Here is an 18,930-nt window from a genome sequence, read left to right as displayed (position 1 = left end):
TTTGCAAGTTGTCCATGTTGCTGCAGGCTTTATTGTGTATAGCATGTATTCAAGCTTGCACAGTTACGGCAAAATCAAATATGATTGCGTATTGCTCCAATGTCTTAAACAAATGCACATCGATCATTTCGATTATAGGGTCTAAAAATAGAGATTATCGTTAGGATTTTACTACAGTGTATATTAATATACTACCACTGAGAGTTAAAAGGGTGTTTATTCACATCCTGAAAACAGTATAAACACCCTCCTGGCGTTCAACAAACAGTATGTAATCTCTTAACTTTAACCTTTTTTTAACTCAAGATATGGTACACTTTTTGTGAGGTACCATAATTGCACTGTACGAAAACCCCTTGCAAAATTCTATGAAGCTTTTTTTTTATTGTTTTATCATACTTGCAGCATATAAAAAATAGCAAAAAAATATATATATCTTTTTAAAAATCCCTCGTTATGCCAATTCACTCTCTAGCCCAGTTTACTTGCTGCTCAGTTTGAAACCATTTCATTATTTAACTTTTACCCAGTTACAAACTCTCTGTTCGGTTCCCTTTTTAAGCTCTAGAAAATGCCCATTGTGCATTCTGAAAACCCTTCTTTTTGTACCAACGCAGTATTTAGCATCCAATATATTACTTCCATCATCTGGTAACGAGACTAGCCCAGCGTTTTTCAACCTCTTTCCGAGCAAGTGAAGCGAACGTGCGTTTGTCATTTTGTTGCCCGATTTTGGAGATATTTTATCACGTCACTGCCTAAAACCATCTTGTTTCTAAACGGTGCGAGTGAGCAAGCAAAGGAAAAGACACTAACAAAATGTTACAAAGTTTAAAATGCTTTTTTCTTATGAAAGCGACGTTCATTTAAAAATGGATGTTTCATTAATTTTTCTCGCGGCATCCTGGTTGAAAAACGCTGGGCTAACCAATGTGACATAATATGAATAATTAAAACCGAGAATTTATGCACACACAAAGCAATTTTCATCGTCAAATAATGCTTTCAATTTCATCCGTATATGGCAGGAAACTGCAAAATATCACTCGCTCGATGACAGAAACAAAAGAAAAATGTGCTCTACAGCGTCCTGTGTATAAACTTTCTGGAGTATATTCATGTAGCGCATAACAGTCCTATAACATGTTAAAAACAATATTGGACCCATCGATATAATTTCACTCGTCCTGGCTTTAAACATATTTTTTTCACTGGAACAAGTCTGCCCTATATACATCAAGCACAGTGACCTGCATGTAAAACATGTCTGTTCATTAACATGTGACTTGATAACTCGCAGTCAAAGACAATGCTCAACTGTGTGCTAACTATTTAACAGATTGTAAACTAGTTAACTAATTAACGACTTGCATGTAAAACATGTCAGCTCTTGAAACTCTGGAGATCGGCATTCAACTGAAATGCTTGACCAATTGTAAACTATTTAACTGTTTGACTAATTACTAGCTTGAATGTTAAACAAGTACGCTCTTTTAACTCAGAGATAAGCAGCAGTCAACTAAAAACTTAATATTAACTATTTAACCAGTGAATAACTTGTGCTAGCACTCTGATAAGAATCCAGCATGAAATAGACTGTAAATTAACCAGAGGTAAAACGATAGTAATCTGCTTATCATATACATTAAATTGACATATTTACTAAAAAGTGTCATGTCATTTATTGTCTTTTAACCAGAGTTAAACAAGCATTCAAATTCTAACCAAATGTAATCCATCCAAAAACTTTTAAACAAGACTTGATCTTATTTGAATTCTTAGACTACCTTTCCACATGAATATGTAAACCCTAACCAATCTAATACATGTTCCAACTTTTTAACCAATCTTGTACATGTATTAACTTTTCAACCAAGTTAGTACATGTATGTATTATTTTAAACCAATTCAGAACTGTAGTGACTTTATAAACCTAACCTGGTTCAGTTTTACAATTTAACTTGAGCATATATATACTCCAGCATCAAACCTGTTCACCAGAGACTTTCAAACTCTTATTTATTACACAGTACTTAACAAAGTTACGGAAAGTGCTTTGACCGTTTATAACTAGTAATGGTGAACGAAACATGCAAACACATTGCTGCCTTAGTAGCCAAGCTCATACCATGAAGATAAACCATCATCTAAATCTTTTACTATTTAATCTTGATGACACACTTACACCAAAGCATATGATAAATCATTAACTAATCCTTTAACCATTCAATCTCGAAGATTACCATATATTTATTCGATAAACCATCATCTAATCCATTAACCATTTAATCTCATAAACACCTTTTAAGTTATTCCTACTGAACTTCAACATTCTTTCAACTCGATAAAAAGTGGTGATAATTGAGCAAAATAACATGCAAAAGGGATACTCTCGGCTACACCTCAACGATATATAAATCAGGCCAACTACTAAACCTCAAAGAAATCCTTAAACCGTTTAAAATTCATCAGGCCAAAAGACACATCATACCTATGCCTCAAACACTCTTACCCTTCAAAACTAGATGCTTTTATACCTTTACATGCAAACAGGATACACAATAATACAATGTCGTCTTACACAACTTTTTTTTTCCTTTTTTCTTCTTCTTTTGTTTGTAAATATCACGTCAACGTTCTCACTATCACAAAAAGAAAATTAAAATGAATTAAAATACAGCAAAACCTATTTTTACTCAATAGTGCGTTAGACTGAGAAGGATTTGACGTGTCTTCACGTTTTGGAGAAGCTTAACTAAAGAATGAAAACTATTGGAAAAAATGAAGGTAGAGATCGATAAATACATAAAGATATATCTTTGCACATGTATTTGGGTATGCTTTTTCTACTTCATGCATTTGCCTTCTGTAATACAAGTTTGTTTTGCCTCAGATGAAATTTCTCACCCTTTAATCATTATATCTGAGCGGAGGGAACCCAAGGAAGTCCAAGATCAATCTTCAAATCAACCAAAATATCTATGATTTACTTGAGATAGATGAATATTTTAAGACTTGTTGGTAAAATTAGGCTCAATATTGTACTAAATATCTCCTTATTTATAAATGAAAAAGGTGATGCTACAAGTGAAATAAAAATGGGAAATATAAAAAACCACCATCACAACTCTTTTTTTTTCTTCTTCAAGAAATGGATATATGCCTTTCTGCAATTAATATGGTCCTATACAATAGCCTTGGGGTAAGCCAATATCAAATACAAGTCAACTGGATTGGGGCTTGTTTGTGCCAGGGTTTTCTAAACATAGAGAAATTAAAACAAATCATAAACCAATACACAGGTACACAAATCTACTACAAAACATCTGTTCACATATCTTTCTCTTTCTCAACTTAATTTTCTATCCTGGCTCTTTCTCTCTTGGCGCCATACAACTATAATCTTTTTGGTTGTTAAATTCTAGGACAAAATTCTAGGGCAACTGAATAAAATATATCAATCTCATTTACATCCATGTACACAAGCATCATTTCCTTAAAATTTTCTGGAACCAATCTTCTTGTTTTCACTTACATTAACTATTCATAACTTAAACTCCCAAACACTTTTTTTTCCAGGTTACAGCTGGGACAAGTCGCTGATACTTTCAATGAATCTAAATTATACAGTTACAATTCAGGTTTTCATTAGATGTCTAAAACCCTACAACTTTAAATTATTCTTAAAAAACAACAACATAAAACCAAAGAGTCTCCTGTTTATTGTTTTAATGAAGAGGGGAGGGGCCTGTTCTTTGTTTTTAAAAATAAATTAAAAAATTCCATTCTCTTTCAACAGTTAGGGAACCATAAGGGTCATCATGAACAAAAGTGCACTCTCTATGATAATACTCAACTCTAAGAAGCGTCTCCCACACTCGGAACTAGATTCAATCAGAAACAAAGAAAAATACTGTGCAGAGGTCTATAGGTATTTAACAGAGATGAAAAATAAGACAAAATATCCAATATTCATATATATATAAGCTTAAACACATGTGAAAAAATGTAAATATAACTCTCTTATAGTTTATCTCAGTATTTTTTTCTCTAATTTGTGAAGGCCCAGATTTTCAAAACATTTCTGGTAATTTGTACATGCTAGTTGGGGGCAAGCATACAATTGAAACATGTGTATATGGAAGAGAGATATGGAAGGTTTACGTGGTTGATTGGTGCTTGGTTTAGACAGTGTGTGGCTTCTGGTGTATTAAACATTATGATTGTACTACAGTGCTTATAAACACATTTTATCATAATATTTTGATATAAGTGTTGACTTAACACCTATTGTTAAGCACCAAATCTTCCAGTAACTGTTCAACGGCAGTATGACGAAGACCCGCAAACACCCGACTGAAAACGTGTTCTGGTGTTTACTACACAAAGGGTGTTTAACACCATTTCAAACAGAGGAACAGCTGCCGACCCATCATTATTGAGCGCAACTTTAATTCAAAAATTTGGAACCGTTTGTTTTTAATTCATCTTTTTTAAACAATACAATTTCCTTATAAACTGCAAGCTCCATTTATTGGCCTTCCATATTATTTGACCATTGACCTATACTCACAAACTTAACTCCAAGATATCATGTACATAATTATCTGCGATTTTCTTAAGAGAGGAAGGCGATCTCAACATTTTAGTTACATCCCTTAAGAATTTGGTCTAAGGATCAAGGATGTAGTCACAGCCGGCAGTTGCGAGTCATGACCTCGCCACAAATATCACCTTCCATTGGTTGTGTACACGTGACTCGGTCCAAAGGCCCAGGCTAAAGAAATTGGGCTCGACCCCGGACTCGAATATATGACTGCTTTGGATTGAGATGCATCTCAAAAAATGTGTGGCAGGTCTGGGGCCCGTTTCACAAAGCCTTTTTTCAATGACAAGTGACAAAACCCAGTGACAAATCTGCTGATAACCAATCAGAAGCAAGGATTTCAGTAGCTTATAACAGTAGCTTGTAACTTGTTATTGATATCAAGTTTTATGAAACAGGACCCTGGTCTACATCACCGATTACTACTAATGGCACAGTGTCGGATGAATCAACGGTATGCTTGCCCCCATCTTAATAAAGTCTGATTCATTCAAAGTCAAAGAGAAATAAGAGTCAGACATCCAGAAAAATAGAGAAGAAAAAACAAACTCTCACGTAAAAGGCTCCCTCTATGATCAACACATGTACAAGAACATCTTTCTCCGTCTACCATTATACATCCTCCATCTTCTTCTTCTCATCAAATTATTAAATAGCTCTATTTTTATATGCAATCACACAAGCCTTAATCTCTACACGTCTTCCGCAGAAAGGACCCCGCCCGAAGCGGTCTCTCCATGTCACGTCTCCTCCGTCTGTCCGTCCGTGTCGCCGTAAATCCTGCCATCGATCCGTAATCCGTCCCCTCCCCTGCGGCGTGAAGTTATGAACACAATCTGGGTACCAGTTTTGACTCCTAGGACAGTTTCCTTTGGGTACAGTTTATTCCTTGACATTCTGTGTGACATTTAAATTTAACCCCTTTTCTTATCTCATCAGTTTTATAAACCAAACATAAGGTTTTCTCTCTGTAAAGTATTAAATTTTTTTCTTCAAATACTTGACACCCCTATATTTTCTCTGACATGTTCGAAAGCAAAATTCTAAATTTCATACTTTCATTACAATAGTCCAGTGCTTTTCTTATGCAAGCAAGTGCACCACAAACATTCTCTTCCTTACATGTTTTCCTCATAGTATAGTCATTATTTGTTTTTATTTTATCTTTATCTAATTAGGGGGTCATATCATTCAAAGACCCATTTTATCTTTCATAAATTACTCTATTTTTTGGGTATGGAATTTCATTTCAAGTGAATTTTACATTCCTGACCATCAAATTGTACTGCTCTTCACAGCAACAATATCTGAATGCCATGATTAAATCTAAATTTCCATATCACATATGATTATGATTTACATGTGTGTTGGAATCGTTAACCTTTCGAAACAGGTGAGGACAATTTTTTCTGTTACATCTTTCGTGCTCATCATATTTTTGTGTTTTGCAAAAAAAAAAATCATCATCTTTCTTTCATCTTTTCAGAATTCATTTCGTTTTTCTTATTGATGTGTACACAAAAACAAAAACAAAAAGAAAAACCTTCAGCTGTGTTATAGCGTACAAAATTTTGGAATTCATATACTCAAACAATTTTTCTATTTTTTTGCTGGTTTATTGTAACAAATTCATTCCTTCAATCGCTTCCGTTTTTGTTTCCTGCACATTTGCAAATCATCACTTCTCAAATTTCATTGATACAAAAAATCCATTTGAATATGATAAAATCTTTAGATTTATATAAATTATTATTCTTTTTTTGTCACCATCTCCTTCAAGCGTTTACCCATCTGACATTATGTTGTCTATAGCCCATGTCTTGAATACACACACTGTAAAAATCATCCTTCAAAAAAATCTTGTCTCCATTTTTTTTTTCTTGTAAATGTTTTCCCGTCTTCTTGAGGCAGAGGGTGTAGAGTTCTTTTTTTCCATTTTTTTTTCTTCCGGTGAGGGGATGAGGATCTTGAGGGGATTAAGATGAGCATTGGATTATCCTAATCTCCTTCATCCCCTTGCGCCCCTCCTTCGCCTGCTCTTATTTCTTTCATCCTGTCGACGTATTCTGTGAAGATGTCTCGGAACCGTGCCCAGGATCGCTCGGGAATCGTGACGGATGTGCGGAATTGATTTCGAGGCTGGGAGAGATAGAGAGAGAGAGAGAAAGAGAGAGAGAGAGAGAGGAAGAGAGAGAGAAAGAGAGAGAGAGAGAGAGAGAGAGAGAGAGAGGGGGGTAGACAAGAAGTGAGGAACTGTATTAGCAAAGAGGGTGATTTTTACAATAATGGCAACTACAATCATTTTGATGATCATGATGGTGATGTTTGTGATGATGATGGTGATGTTTGTGATGATGATGATGATGATGATAATGGTGATGATGATGATAATGATGATGATGATGGTGATGATAATGGTGATGATGATCATGATATTGGTGATGATGATGATAATGATGATGATGATGATGATGATAACGGTGATGATGATGGTGATAATGATGATGATGGTGATGATGATGATGATAACTGTTATGATGATGGTGATAATGATGATGATGATGATAATGATGATGATGATGATGATGATGATGATAACGGTTATGATGATGGTGATAATGATGATGGTGATAATGATGATGGTGATAATGGTGATGATGATGAACAAAGTAAGGGAAACAATGCTAAAAGAGAGAACTTATATGTTGACTGAAAACTTCTTCAGCCATTTCACTCAACCACACTATATGATTACTTAGTTAACATTCAATAGATTCAAGTAATAAAATGAATATTATCCACAAACACAATATTACTTTTCAAGATAAGCCATTGGATTTCTTAACTCTAACAAGCTAAATGCTCACTTAATTAATGTTCAATTGATTCAATAAATAACCTGAATATTAAAGATAAACTTAAGTACTGGTAATGCGATTGCATTGTGAAAGAAAAGGTGTGGAAAGGATCAGAAACAGTTGATCATGTAGCATGTAAGTATTGGTGGGCACTGCAAGGTTCTGGAGTCATCAAAATCATAATAAATTTGACCGAGTCTTGGTAAAGTAACAAGCACTCACATAGAAAGCTATATATGGGACAACACACATGGCGTCGGGGCTAGTACTACCTTGATTTCCTTGTCGTTCTATGCTCATTACTCAGCCAGTATACATTTTCTTCCAAAATTGTTTGGCACATGTCATTTATTTGCAATCTTGAACATTCAGTGTAAGTTTCGTTTGATTCTGTGAGAATTTTTTTTTTTTTTACCAGTACTGGAGGTTATCTTTAACCGTGAACTCAAGATAACTTTTCAGGATAAGCCGTTGAATTTCTTACCTGTAGCAAGCTAAATGCTGTTTAGTTTATGTTCAATAGATTCAAGTAATTTATAAACTGAATATTAATCATGGACTCAAGATTACCTTCCAAGATAGGCCATTGGATTTCTTCACTCTAACAAGCTAAATGTTTACTTAGTTGATGTTCAATTTATCCAAGTAATACACTGAATATTATAACTCTTCAGGATAAACCATGATTGGATTTCTTACCTGTACTTCGCTGACCCGCATGTATACTCCACGGAAGTTCTGTCCGATATCAAAGTAGAAATTTTTATTTTCTACCCTAAATGATTTGCTCTCTGGGACATTTCCTTGACCTTCCTCTGCAATCATCAAAACAATACAAATCAAAAGTCTAAGTGTTTACAATAACAAAGTCGTAAACGTCTAGAAGTAGTATCAAGTTCTGATAGCAAACAGGAATGTTTGCATGTACATTCAAAATTCCAATTAATTCCAAATCATACATACACTTGTGAGTTCTATTCTTTCTAGAAACCATTCCAATTAATTCCAAATCATACATATATACCTGTGAGTTCTATTCCACAATAGCCCAGTAACTCCATAAGGGCCTATTTGAAATATACAACTGAGCTTTCTAGAAAACATTCCAATTCCCAAATTCTAATTAATTCCAAATCATATATATATACCTGTCAGATCTATTCCACAACAGCCTGTTAAAATCTCTGAATTATTATTGGAATTCTACAAACCCTAGCCCAATCCCTATTACATGTAACATTCTTCCAATGTCTGAATACCTTCAATGTATTGTATTTCCCATTTCCAAATTCAAATTCCTTCCAATTTTATATATAGTAACTCTGCAAGGACAGTTTTTAATTACCGATATAAAAGATTGATCCTTAGCAAGCATGGTAATCTATATCATTCCCACATAAAGTCCCATTTCCAAATTTTTCATTTTATTCTGATTAATCAGTTCATCTTCTAATTCTGTGCAGGTGTTTTCTCAAATCTACTAGATCATTGAATGTGCTGATATGGTCATCTCTCCAGTTTATGTCACTACATTCCCATTTCCAAATTCAAAATGACAATCCCATATTCCAAAAATGTCCATTTTGCTTTCCATTCCAATTTCATCAAGTAGCTCTGTGCGGGCATTTTTGTTAAATAAAAAAAAGACCCTGAGCAAGCACGGTAAGCTATCCAGTCAAAAGTAATTTTATTTCCATTTCCAAATTCCAATTTCCAAAATGCTAATTCAATTTCCCATCATTTTAATTTACTGGGCTTTCCATTCCAAATTCATGTAGTAACTATGTGAGAGCGTTTTTTAATTCTACAAGACCCTTGGCAGGCACTTTAATCTAAATACGTTACTACATTTCCTTTACCAAAATCTAATTCATTCCCATTTCTAAATTCCAACTCATTTAATTTTTGAAAGTACCAATTTGATTTTGCATCATTTAAATTTACAGGCTATATATCCATTCCAAATTCATCTAGTAATTTTGCAAGGGCATTTTTGAATTCTAAAAGAACCTGGGCAGACACTGTACCCTATCCTATCATACGTTGCATTCCCTTTGCAAAAATTCCAATTCATTCCCATTTATAGATTCCAACTCATTCCAATTTTGAAAGTCCAATTCAGTCCCATTTACCTGCGGTATCTGTTCCAAATTCATCTAGTAACTCTGTGAGGGCGTTTTTGAATTCTACAAGCCCCTGGGCAGGCACGGCAATCTGTGTTCTTGGACCTCTGTTCACTGTCTGTGACACCTGGGGATAAAACAAAATTGAGGGGATAACATTGGATTTCAGGAATGGCAAAGAATCCAAACCATCTGTAATGAATTTATTCTAAATTTGGAGGTAGGTTAGGCTTGGGTTTTAGATTAATTATGGGAAACAAGTAGAGTATTCATTAGGTATAAATTTTATAATTTCACTAGTGTACATGCAGATAACTCTGTACTACATGTAATTGACTATAGAGAACGTACGGCTGGGATATGTCAGTGGAACCTTCATAAAGAGCTCTTATATAATGAGTTACATGTACCTGTTATAACTGTGTGATTTTGCTGGTCTTAACTCTTTATATTCTTTTGGGTTGTTTTACCCTGATATAACAAGATTCCTGATATGACAAGGTGATTTCCATGGTCCCAAAGACCTCGTTATAAAGTGACCACCTTCCAGGAGGATACTCTCCCCACCATGAGAGCATTGCCTCCTCCTGTTGGGTCCAAGCTACTGTAGACTCCTCATCTCGGTTTTTACTTGCACGTCCACCGTTTTATTGTAAATAATAGACATCATTCACTGTTTAGAATTATTCCATGCACTGTCACTTTGCCGGCACGTTGCACGGACATCCCAGTTTAGCTGTATGATAAGCTGCCATCGTGATTATTTCTAAAAGGTACAAGATATAACAAGGTTCCACTGTATTGCTTACTTTTAAAAAGCGGCCCCGTGAGTTCTCCTTGAGGTTCAGATGATATCGTCTGTTCTCCTTCACAGTGAATCTTTATATATATATATTTTTTTACCCTGATATAACAAGGTAATTTCTATGGTCCCAAGGACCTTGTTATAATGACAAGGTTCCACTGTATTGCTTACTTTTAAGAAGCGTCCCCGTGAGTTCTCCTTGAGGTCCAGATAATATCGTCTGTTCTCCTTCACAATGACTTCACTCTTGAGTCTGCCATCGTCCGGCGGGTTATCGTGATTGGCGGGTCCAAGCTGCGCGTAATGCTCGCTGAAGTCTGTCAAATGGTTCCTGAACTCGGCTGCTGCAGACATCCCCAGCGTTAGACGGCTCTTCCCTCCTCGACCCCCAACCTGGACAAAAAATTACGAAAGTCAGAGAAAACCCACATGAACGCAACCAAAGCAGGCTGTTTGTGCAAGTTAGATTACTAGAGACTTCCAAGTACGTGTGTGCGTGTGTGTGTAATTGTGTTTTTACAGACGTGTATCAATCAGATATGATTATTTACGTCTGAGGACTGACCTTTATTACATCACCATACGAACGCATGCCTCAGTTTTGAACCAGGGTCCACCGAGTCAGTTTGTAGGCGAAGACAGAAAGCTGACCAAGTGAACATGTTGCTAGACCGTAATGTACGGGCAAGCTCAAGCAATTTTGGTCCTGATTGTTACTGACCGCACATGTACGATTTACAGTTGACAACTGAGTTATTATAATTAAGCTAGCTGTGTCAAAGTACATGCACAAACTGCTTAATTGTTTAAAACTTCACAACTCAAATGGAAATTCTGTTGTCAACAATAATATTCATTTACAACAACAACAAATCTTCAAACGATTATTGATCATGTTTGTATTGTCTAAAAATGCTTTGTGGCTCCAGTTCTATACAAGTATGAACTACTTATATATTGGGATGAAATGAACTGATTTTCCCATGCAATTATGCACTTATCCAAATGTGATGAAATTAATTGAATAATAAAAGACGTTCCATCAACAAGCTACCAAGTAACATTCAAAACATTCAATGCCTAGAAACCTTTCAGGAACTTGTTAAAAAGCTTTCATTTTATACTCAGAGTTGCTAAATGCTATAATGATGTTCAATTCTGGATAAAGATTTATGTATTTTATTTGTTTAGCACCTTGAGTAAGTTATTGTAAATAGTTAAGTGCTTTTTATAAGTATTTATTATTATGATTATCATTATTATTATGATTAATACTGATCAGAATAATATAAATAGAACCAGTCCCCTATGAATCCGCTATCTGGTCGATTGTAGAGAAAGATAACAAGTTAGTAATAATATAAGGCACTTCAAAAGCCAACACAATAGTCACATTAAGAGCTGTATACAAATCTATCACATTAATGAGCACATTCAGGATGAAGTATTCCTTAAAATAGATGTGCCAGGAAATGAATTCCACTATAATGCAGATACTATAAGTACTTCTCATAGCAGCCAATACATTTAAAATCATTGTGAAATCATGTACATGTATAAAGTGTTTTTAACTACAAGAGAGAGGATGAAAAGAAAGTAATATAAAGTCATTGAAGACTATGCAAAAATATGAACCTTTGGTGCAACTTTTGGAGTAGAAATGTGCTTTACACGACAGGGAAAATGAAAATGAAATTTATTCTATTCTCTTCATCAAAAGATTTAATTCATGATGAAGGAAACAGTTTGCAAATCATGTGCATATGAATCAAGCAGAAAATTACAGAATAAGGTTTGTGCAATATGTTTGTATTGTTAGTATGGGCACATGTGTGTATACTGTTTGTTGCTATGTTGGGCATGTCTGTTGCAAACCTTGGGTTGGCAGCAACCACTATGTCTTATATTTGCAAAGATTTGTTAAATCAAACTACAATCTTTTGCTTGTATACTATAATATCCATGCAGTGATTGCTGCTATGTCAGGTAAGGCTTGAGCAAATATTTGGACATAAGCAATCAGTATTAAAGGAATGCTTGAAATTCAAACAAAAAATGGAAATACTTCTCCTTTCAAAGGCATGAGAAAGTAGAGTACAAGAAACCATTGAACCTTATCGACAAGAGAGGGCGATAACCGCTAAACCTGTAAGTTTCTAATAAAAACATAAATGTATGATGCAGAGTGGCTATTAAAAGCCTGTTTATTATGCATGCAATTCATTAGGGATTAAGCACATGTAGGTTCTGCTAGAATGTATGAGCATGACAGACTGTACGATGGTTATGTAAAAAGTTCATGACCATACAACGAGATTTGAATCCAAAAAACCTCTAGCATCAGAGGACACTAACCACTGCATCCTTTGAAACTCAGTAAAGAATCTATCAGATGTTGTTATTCATCTTTTTTGTTCATCTTTTCTATATGTCTAACCACTAGCATGATTTCTCTTGGGTACTTATGTGTGTAATAAGTCTTGTATACGTGTGCATAGAATAGTGTGTGTTAAGCCTTATCTTTAGTAGATATGGAGTTAGTGCATAGGAAATCTTGATAAAGAACGTCGCCATATAAAACGTGTACATTAAATGTGTTGACGTAGCGTCTAGCGGCTCCGTATGCCAATGTGTGTCGGGTAGGGTATATAGAGAAAAAAAAGCCTACAGCCAAAAGCCCTTCTTCTTCTTCTACTTCCAGACATTCAAAATATATGCTGCACGTAAGCTGGCAAACAACGAGGGCAGCACATCCAGACATCTTCACCTACATTTTGCACACGGCACCTTTCTCCACCTCGAGATCACGGCTGCGCCTCCTCCGCCGCCTTGCCGGTGCCTAGGCGGAGTCAAAGGTCGTGCTACGCCTTGGAACTCTGTGCCCAGGAGTCGACTGTTCAGTGACTGTCCCCTGCTTTGACCACGAGGGCAGTGTTGTTATTCATAAACCACCAGTAGCTCCCTGCGACCCCTCCATGAACCCCTGGCTGGTGAGGAGGAGAGGAGGTGCACCGGGAGGGGAGAGATGAATCAAGGGGTTAATCATGACTATCAGAGAAGCCTTCACCTACAAGATGCGTTGCGTTGCACACGGCACGTCAAAACAACCACCGTGGGAGTTGTAACTACAACGTCATCGAGCACATTCCATAATGTTAATGAACAATATGTAATGAGCGGTCAGTCACACACTAAGACAGACACTCGAGTGATTAATGATAATTGTCATACATGGAACTTTCTTTTAGACACGGAAGCGTCGCATACGCTGAAAAACACCTTGCGAAATCAGACATGCCCTAATGTCATGGAGCTCGTTCTATACTGTGTTAAATGCTCTCCAGACACACATAATCATATATAGATGCCTGGAATGGTCAAATATCAACGTGAAAGGGTATGTTCTCAAGGACTTGTCCAGCGTCGCCATGCGTAGGGAGAGTAACGAGATGAGATGTTGACAAGGAGTCTCTAGCCAGGTTCTATTTTGGGGTTGATCTTCGTTTGACCCCTTGGCAGCTGGGCTCGGGGAAGGATCCAGGGGTTTACGTCTGAACTAGTCGTCACAATAACAGACTAATTGACCTGCTCATTCAGCAGCCAAACAAGCTCTGTTCACACTGGTGGATTAAACGGATGGACATGCAGACTAAAGTTAATTCTAATGATAACATACATGATGAATTCTGAAAATATGAACCTCTCACATCAAAACTGCATACCTGCCAACCTTTCACAGAAAAAATCTCTCAAGAAATCCCTCAAGGCAAAATCAGGAAAACAGTATATTTTTTACATACTTTTCACACAAAATATTTCAAGTGAAGATGGAAAAAGGGCAGTAATTATACACCTTCACATCTTTTATTTACATGTTTCAATATGTATGACTGAACCAATATCAAATGAAACAAAAAAAGTCTCAATAGACAGGTGGTATTTCTATACAGGTGGTTGCTAAAGCATGTTCAACTGTATTTTTGTATTTTTGTGTTGTCCCAGAACAGTGTTTCTGATTGGAATCAAGATTAACATGCAGATGAAAACCACCTGCACTGAGAAACCCCTCTTCCCATCTTTCTGCTACATGAACCACTGTATCTGACCTACATGTACTGTACATGAATTGTTACATGTGTAGATGTTGAATGAAAGCAACACAATGTCTGATCAATATTCCTAAATCTTTTATTCTCATAATCACACCTAGCAATCAAGGGATCTATTTCAGGATCATTTTTCTGAAGGTCTTTTGAAAGTTACAAAGCTGAGGTCTGGTTGGATTCCCTCTGAATTGATAATGATACATTTCTAAAATATACAGTTTTGTGGGAAATACTAGTCGCACGTTTTAAATTTTAAAATGTGCTGTCTGTCATCATCACCTTCCATCATTATCATCACCATCGACCTCATCACATTCCATCATAATCTCCACCACTACCACCATCATTATTACCATCAACATAATACAAATCATATAATCTCCCTCTCCTCTCTCTCTTTCCCAATCATCACACATTCAAACTCCCTCGTTCACTTATTTAAAACCCACATGAGAATTAAACCACGATCACAGATCTAACTATTATGTTAACAAGCAGGTAGTGACATCCTATTATCAGTCAAATCAAGTACATGTTAACACAATGCTCATTAGATACTCAAATGACCCAAATGGGAGATGGAGGATCATTTAAAAGTGAAAAACAAAGTCTGGAGCAGGTTGACTAAAAAAAAAAACATGTTTTGGAATTTGGATGCATTTTTAAAGCCATCATAAAATTTGCTTTCATTTGGAGTAATGTTATGCAAACAATTAAGATTACTTGTTTCTTATGGGGAATCTGTTCATAATTTAAGAGCAAGTTCATGCTCCATTCTCTTGGTGATGTTTTCCTTTTTACCCCCACTGGGGTAAAAAAGAAGAAGTGAAATAATGTTTTTCTTTAACAGAATTAATATGTTTCCGCCTTTTTTCCATTGTATTCATATTTCAGATTGTCTTACGTCAAAATAAAAATTGATTTCTTCAAGGTGAATATATATATTAGGGAAATGTTTGTTCTTCTGTCTCTCAGTACAGGGTGTACAAAATAATGTATGTACATGAACAAGCAAAGCCACTCTGGGGTTTTCAAAATGTATCTACCGATTCATTCATTAATTTGATTTTGAACTTCATTTCATAACCCTTATCATTTTATTTCTTTTGTGATTTAATCTAATATTGTGTTAAACTTGAAAGGGGCCTCAATAACAACCACAAGTTACTTCTTAGAGGTCTTGAAATATTCTGTTTTATGATTTGCAATAGTACTTGACTTGTTATGATGCCTAATAAATTGACTTGAACCATTTTCTGTGTTGGGATGTATTGCTATATGTTCGGTAATTTGATTCAACTCTATTCAATTTCTTTTTCTAACAAAACATTACCAATCCAATAATAATTTACCAAAATTAAGGAATACATATTGGAAAGAAAGGGGTCCACTAAAAAGCAATGCTTGTACAATTGTGGACCCCTCAAATAATAGTTACATATAATGAGTAATCAAATCAACACATTTGGAACTACAATAAGGAACTAGAAATAGGAAACAATTTGTATCTCTTCCTCTTAATTTCTCTATTGTTTAGAAAAACTCTAACAATAGGTAAACAAATGTTTTTCTTTTTAGGATACTAAAGATGTTGTTTTTATATGTTAGTACTGAAAGGGGAGGGGTGGTGCCATGTGATGTACATGAAAGAATGTCTCAATTCCAAGAATGCATGTTATGTAGCCAGGAAGAGCCAAGCATATTCTGCAGGCCCCATTTTTGATACACTACAAAACAAACAAACAAACAACATTCATACTCCTTGTCAATTTGATGTATATGAATTTTTTTTGTAACTAAAAGAAAGGTGGATGGGTTGAAATAGGACATTTGTTGAATACTTTTAGAAGCAAGCTTTGATATGTAACTTTCTCTAGAGGAAAAAATGGGGCAAATCAAATTTTCACTTACTGTACATGAAAAATTACAAAACTTAGTAAGGGTATGGATAATTCAGTTTTTATCTGTACACATGTATATCATGTTTCGAGCTGAAAGGTTTTTTTAAAGTCATATCTATTCAAAAAGAGTTAACATCATTCTAGCTTCCATATCGTACTATTAAGAAAACTGTTTAAAATCATATTGTCTATTGAAGGAAATTATGCTTGCCTGTATAATTTGATTTCCATAAATGCCCTCTCTACATTATCATAGTAACGTAATTAGCCATATAGTGGGACTATGAAAAGGTTTTTTGGGGCCTGTGGGAATTTAAAGAGAGATGAACATCTCAAGAGAGTGACCTATAGGTGTCCGCTATTCCCTTCAGTGCGAACCAGCCTTTCACAACAATTATCCCACATTTTGTGGTTCGGCTCTATAACTTTTGATTCAGATCCCTCATATATATACGGTAAGACCCCGTTCTCACTCACTTTGAAAGTGGTCTTAGTTAGACCGCTCCAGAGGAACGGGTCTTGAGGAACGGTTTGCGAGCATTCACACTCCGAGCAATTTTTATGGCTCAAACCGCTCCACGAGTCAAAGTGGTCTTGTTGCTATGGCAGCTCAGGTCAGCAGGTCAATTTTTTCGCGCGCGGAATACAAACCGTATGTACCGTACTACATGTTTCGCACGGAACGTCACTAGCTCACTTCCGTTCACATTGCACGTTAGAGCGGTCCAAACCGCTCTTAATAAGACCCATTCCTCAAGACCACCTCCTGAGGTGGTTTTCTGGAGCGGTCCAGAAGTCCACTTCCTGGACCACTTTGACCATTCTCACTCACCTAAGAACTGCTCCTGAGGAACGGGTCTTAGTTAGACCGCTCCAACGAAGGGAATGAGAATGGGGTCTTAGACACAAACGAAAGAGCAAAAATTTCAGCACACACTACATCCATTTTTGTTTCATGACTATATTACATTTGATATATAAAAAGGAAAACAAGTTGTTTAATCCTTCAATTGACAACACATTTAGAGACTAAAAATATATTCTTTTTTTTAACAAGCAATTTTTTAAAAGTTTGTTAACATTCTCGCCTGTGTACATTGTTTTCAGAGACATGTTATTTCTATCATTGCAGTGATAAAAGTTAAATATTATTGTTGTCCATTTGAAGAACAATATGTGATCAATTTAGCCCTAACAATAAATCTTGTCATGAAAGAATTAGAATACCAAGCATCTATTAAAGTTTGGCACTATTATAGTTCTACCACTTGGGCTAATAAAAAAGATGTAAAGACTGTATTTTGGGGGAAAACAAAAACAAAAACAAAAACCATTTGTCCTTTTTAACATTACATTCAGAACAGAGAGAGAAAAGGACAGTGAAAGTAAATATACAAGAAGTAAAGAAAAAGCATTTAATTCAGAAAGCTGTTTCATGTTAAGACAAAAGTATTGATAAGAATAGGAAAAGCGTAACGGGCAGTTTTAAAAAGATTGTATTTGTTTTTGTTTTGTTTTGTTATGTTTGTATAGCATGTTTTTTTGCTTGTTCTTTTTTATTTTGTTTTGCAGTCTTCAGAAGGCTAGAAATGTAGAAAGTTGTATTTTGATGATAAATGTTCACAAAGCTACACGAAATATAAGAGCCAGTTTTATTGGGAAAGTTGTTTCATGTTGATAATTCTATTCATAAGGCAACAATGAGTGCATTAGACAGCTTTTGTTGAGATGTAGTTGTTTGCATTTGCTTCTTTTCTTTTTTGCCTCTTTGGTTTTATTTTATTTTGCATTGAATTTGTTGACAAATGTCATTTGGCTAAAAATGTAGACAAGTTACATTTTGTTGACAAATGTATTCACAAGTCTACAAGAAATATAAGAGACTGTTTTATTCAGAAAGTTGTTTCATGTTGATAAATCTATTCATATGGCAACAATCAATTCATCAGACAGCTTTTATTCAGATGTTGTTTTATTCAGAAAGATGTTCCATGATGATAACTCTATAAGGCAACAATGAATACATCAGACAGCTTTTATTCAGATGCTTTTTTTTGCATTTGTTTTGCTTTGTCTGTTTCTTTGTTTGTTTTGTTTTATTTTCTTTGAATTTGTTGGCAAAGGTGTTCATGTGGTTAGAAATAAAGAGAGTTGCATTTTGTTGATAATGTATTCACAAGTCTACAAGAAATATAAGAGACTGTTTTATTCAGAAAGTTGTTTCATGTCGATCAATCTATTCATGGAGATAGGATTTCCTTGGTGACATTTTGCAGAGCCGCTCACCCAACTCTAAATGAAAAACAGCCTACATGAATGAAATATCAGGCAGCAAATCACAAGTTCAACAAAAACGGCCGTATCCAAAAATAATTGCAAGAATCAAATAATGTGTAATGTTATAAAGAATGACATTTAGAGAGACAAGACTGAAGGAAGGTGGGAGGGAGAGAGAGAGGGGGAGAGGAAGTGAGAAAGGGGAAAGAGATGCAGACACACACTGTATACTTACCGTAAATTGCAACACATTT

At 35.4% G+C, this 18,930-nt stretch overlaps 1 protein-coding gene across 2 annotated transcripts in view; it reads right to left on the bottom strand.

Annotated features, from left to right (window-relative positions):
• Window positions 1-583: 583 nt before the first annotated feature.
• LOC579034 (transcriptional activator protein Pur-beta) overlaps window positions 584-18,930 on the bottom strand; it is a 54,431-nt gene continuing 36,084 nt past the window's right edge. For both annotated transcript variants that reach the window (XM_030992688.1, XM_030992689.1), the window contains exons 4-7: window positions 10,564-10,785; window positions 9,597-9,714; window positions 8,164-8,279; window positions 584-6,745 (exon numbers count right to left, since the gene is read on the bottom strand). In XM_030992688.1, the coding sequence (XP_030848548.1) occupies window positions 6,605-6,745; window positions 8,164-8,279; window positions 9,597-9,714; window positions 10,564-10,785 (597 nt within the window). In that variant the 3' untranslated portion in view covers window positions 584-6,604. The remainder of the gene's footprint in view (window positions 6,746-8,163; window positions 8,280-9,596; window positions 9,715-10,563; window positions 10,786-18,930) is intronic.

Source organism: Strongylocentrotus purpuratus, unplaced genomic scaffold (genome assembly GCF_000002235.5).
Source record: "Strongylocentrotus purpuratus isolate Spur 01 unplaced genomic scaffold, Spur_5.0 spur5_scaffold_20, whole genome shotgun sequence".
In the NCBI taxonomy this organism is placed as follows: Eukaryota; Metazoa; Echinodermata; class Echinoidea; order Camarodonta; family Strongylocentrotidae; genus Strongylocentrotus; species Strongylocentrotus purpuratus.
The sequence above is the reverse complement of the archived record's forward strand: the minus strand, read 5'-3'. Positions and strand labels throughout refer to the sequence as shown.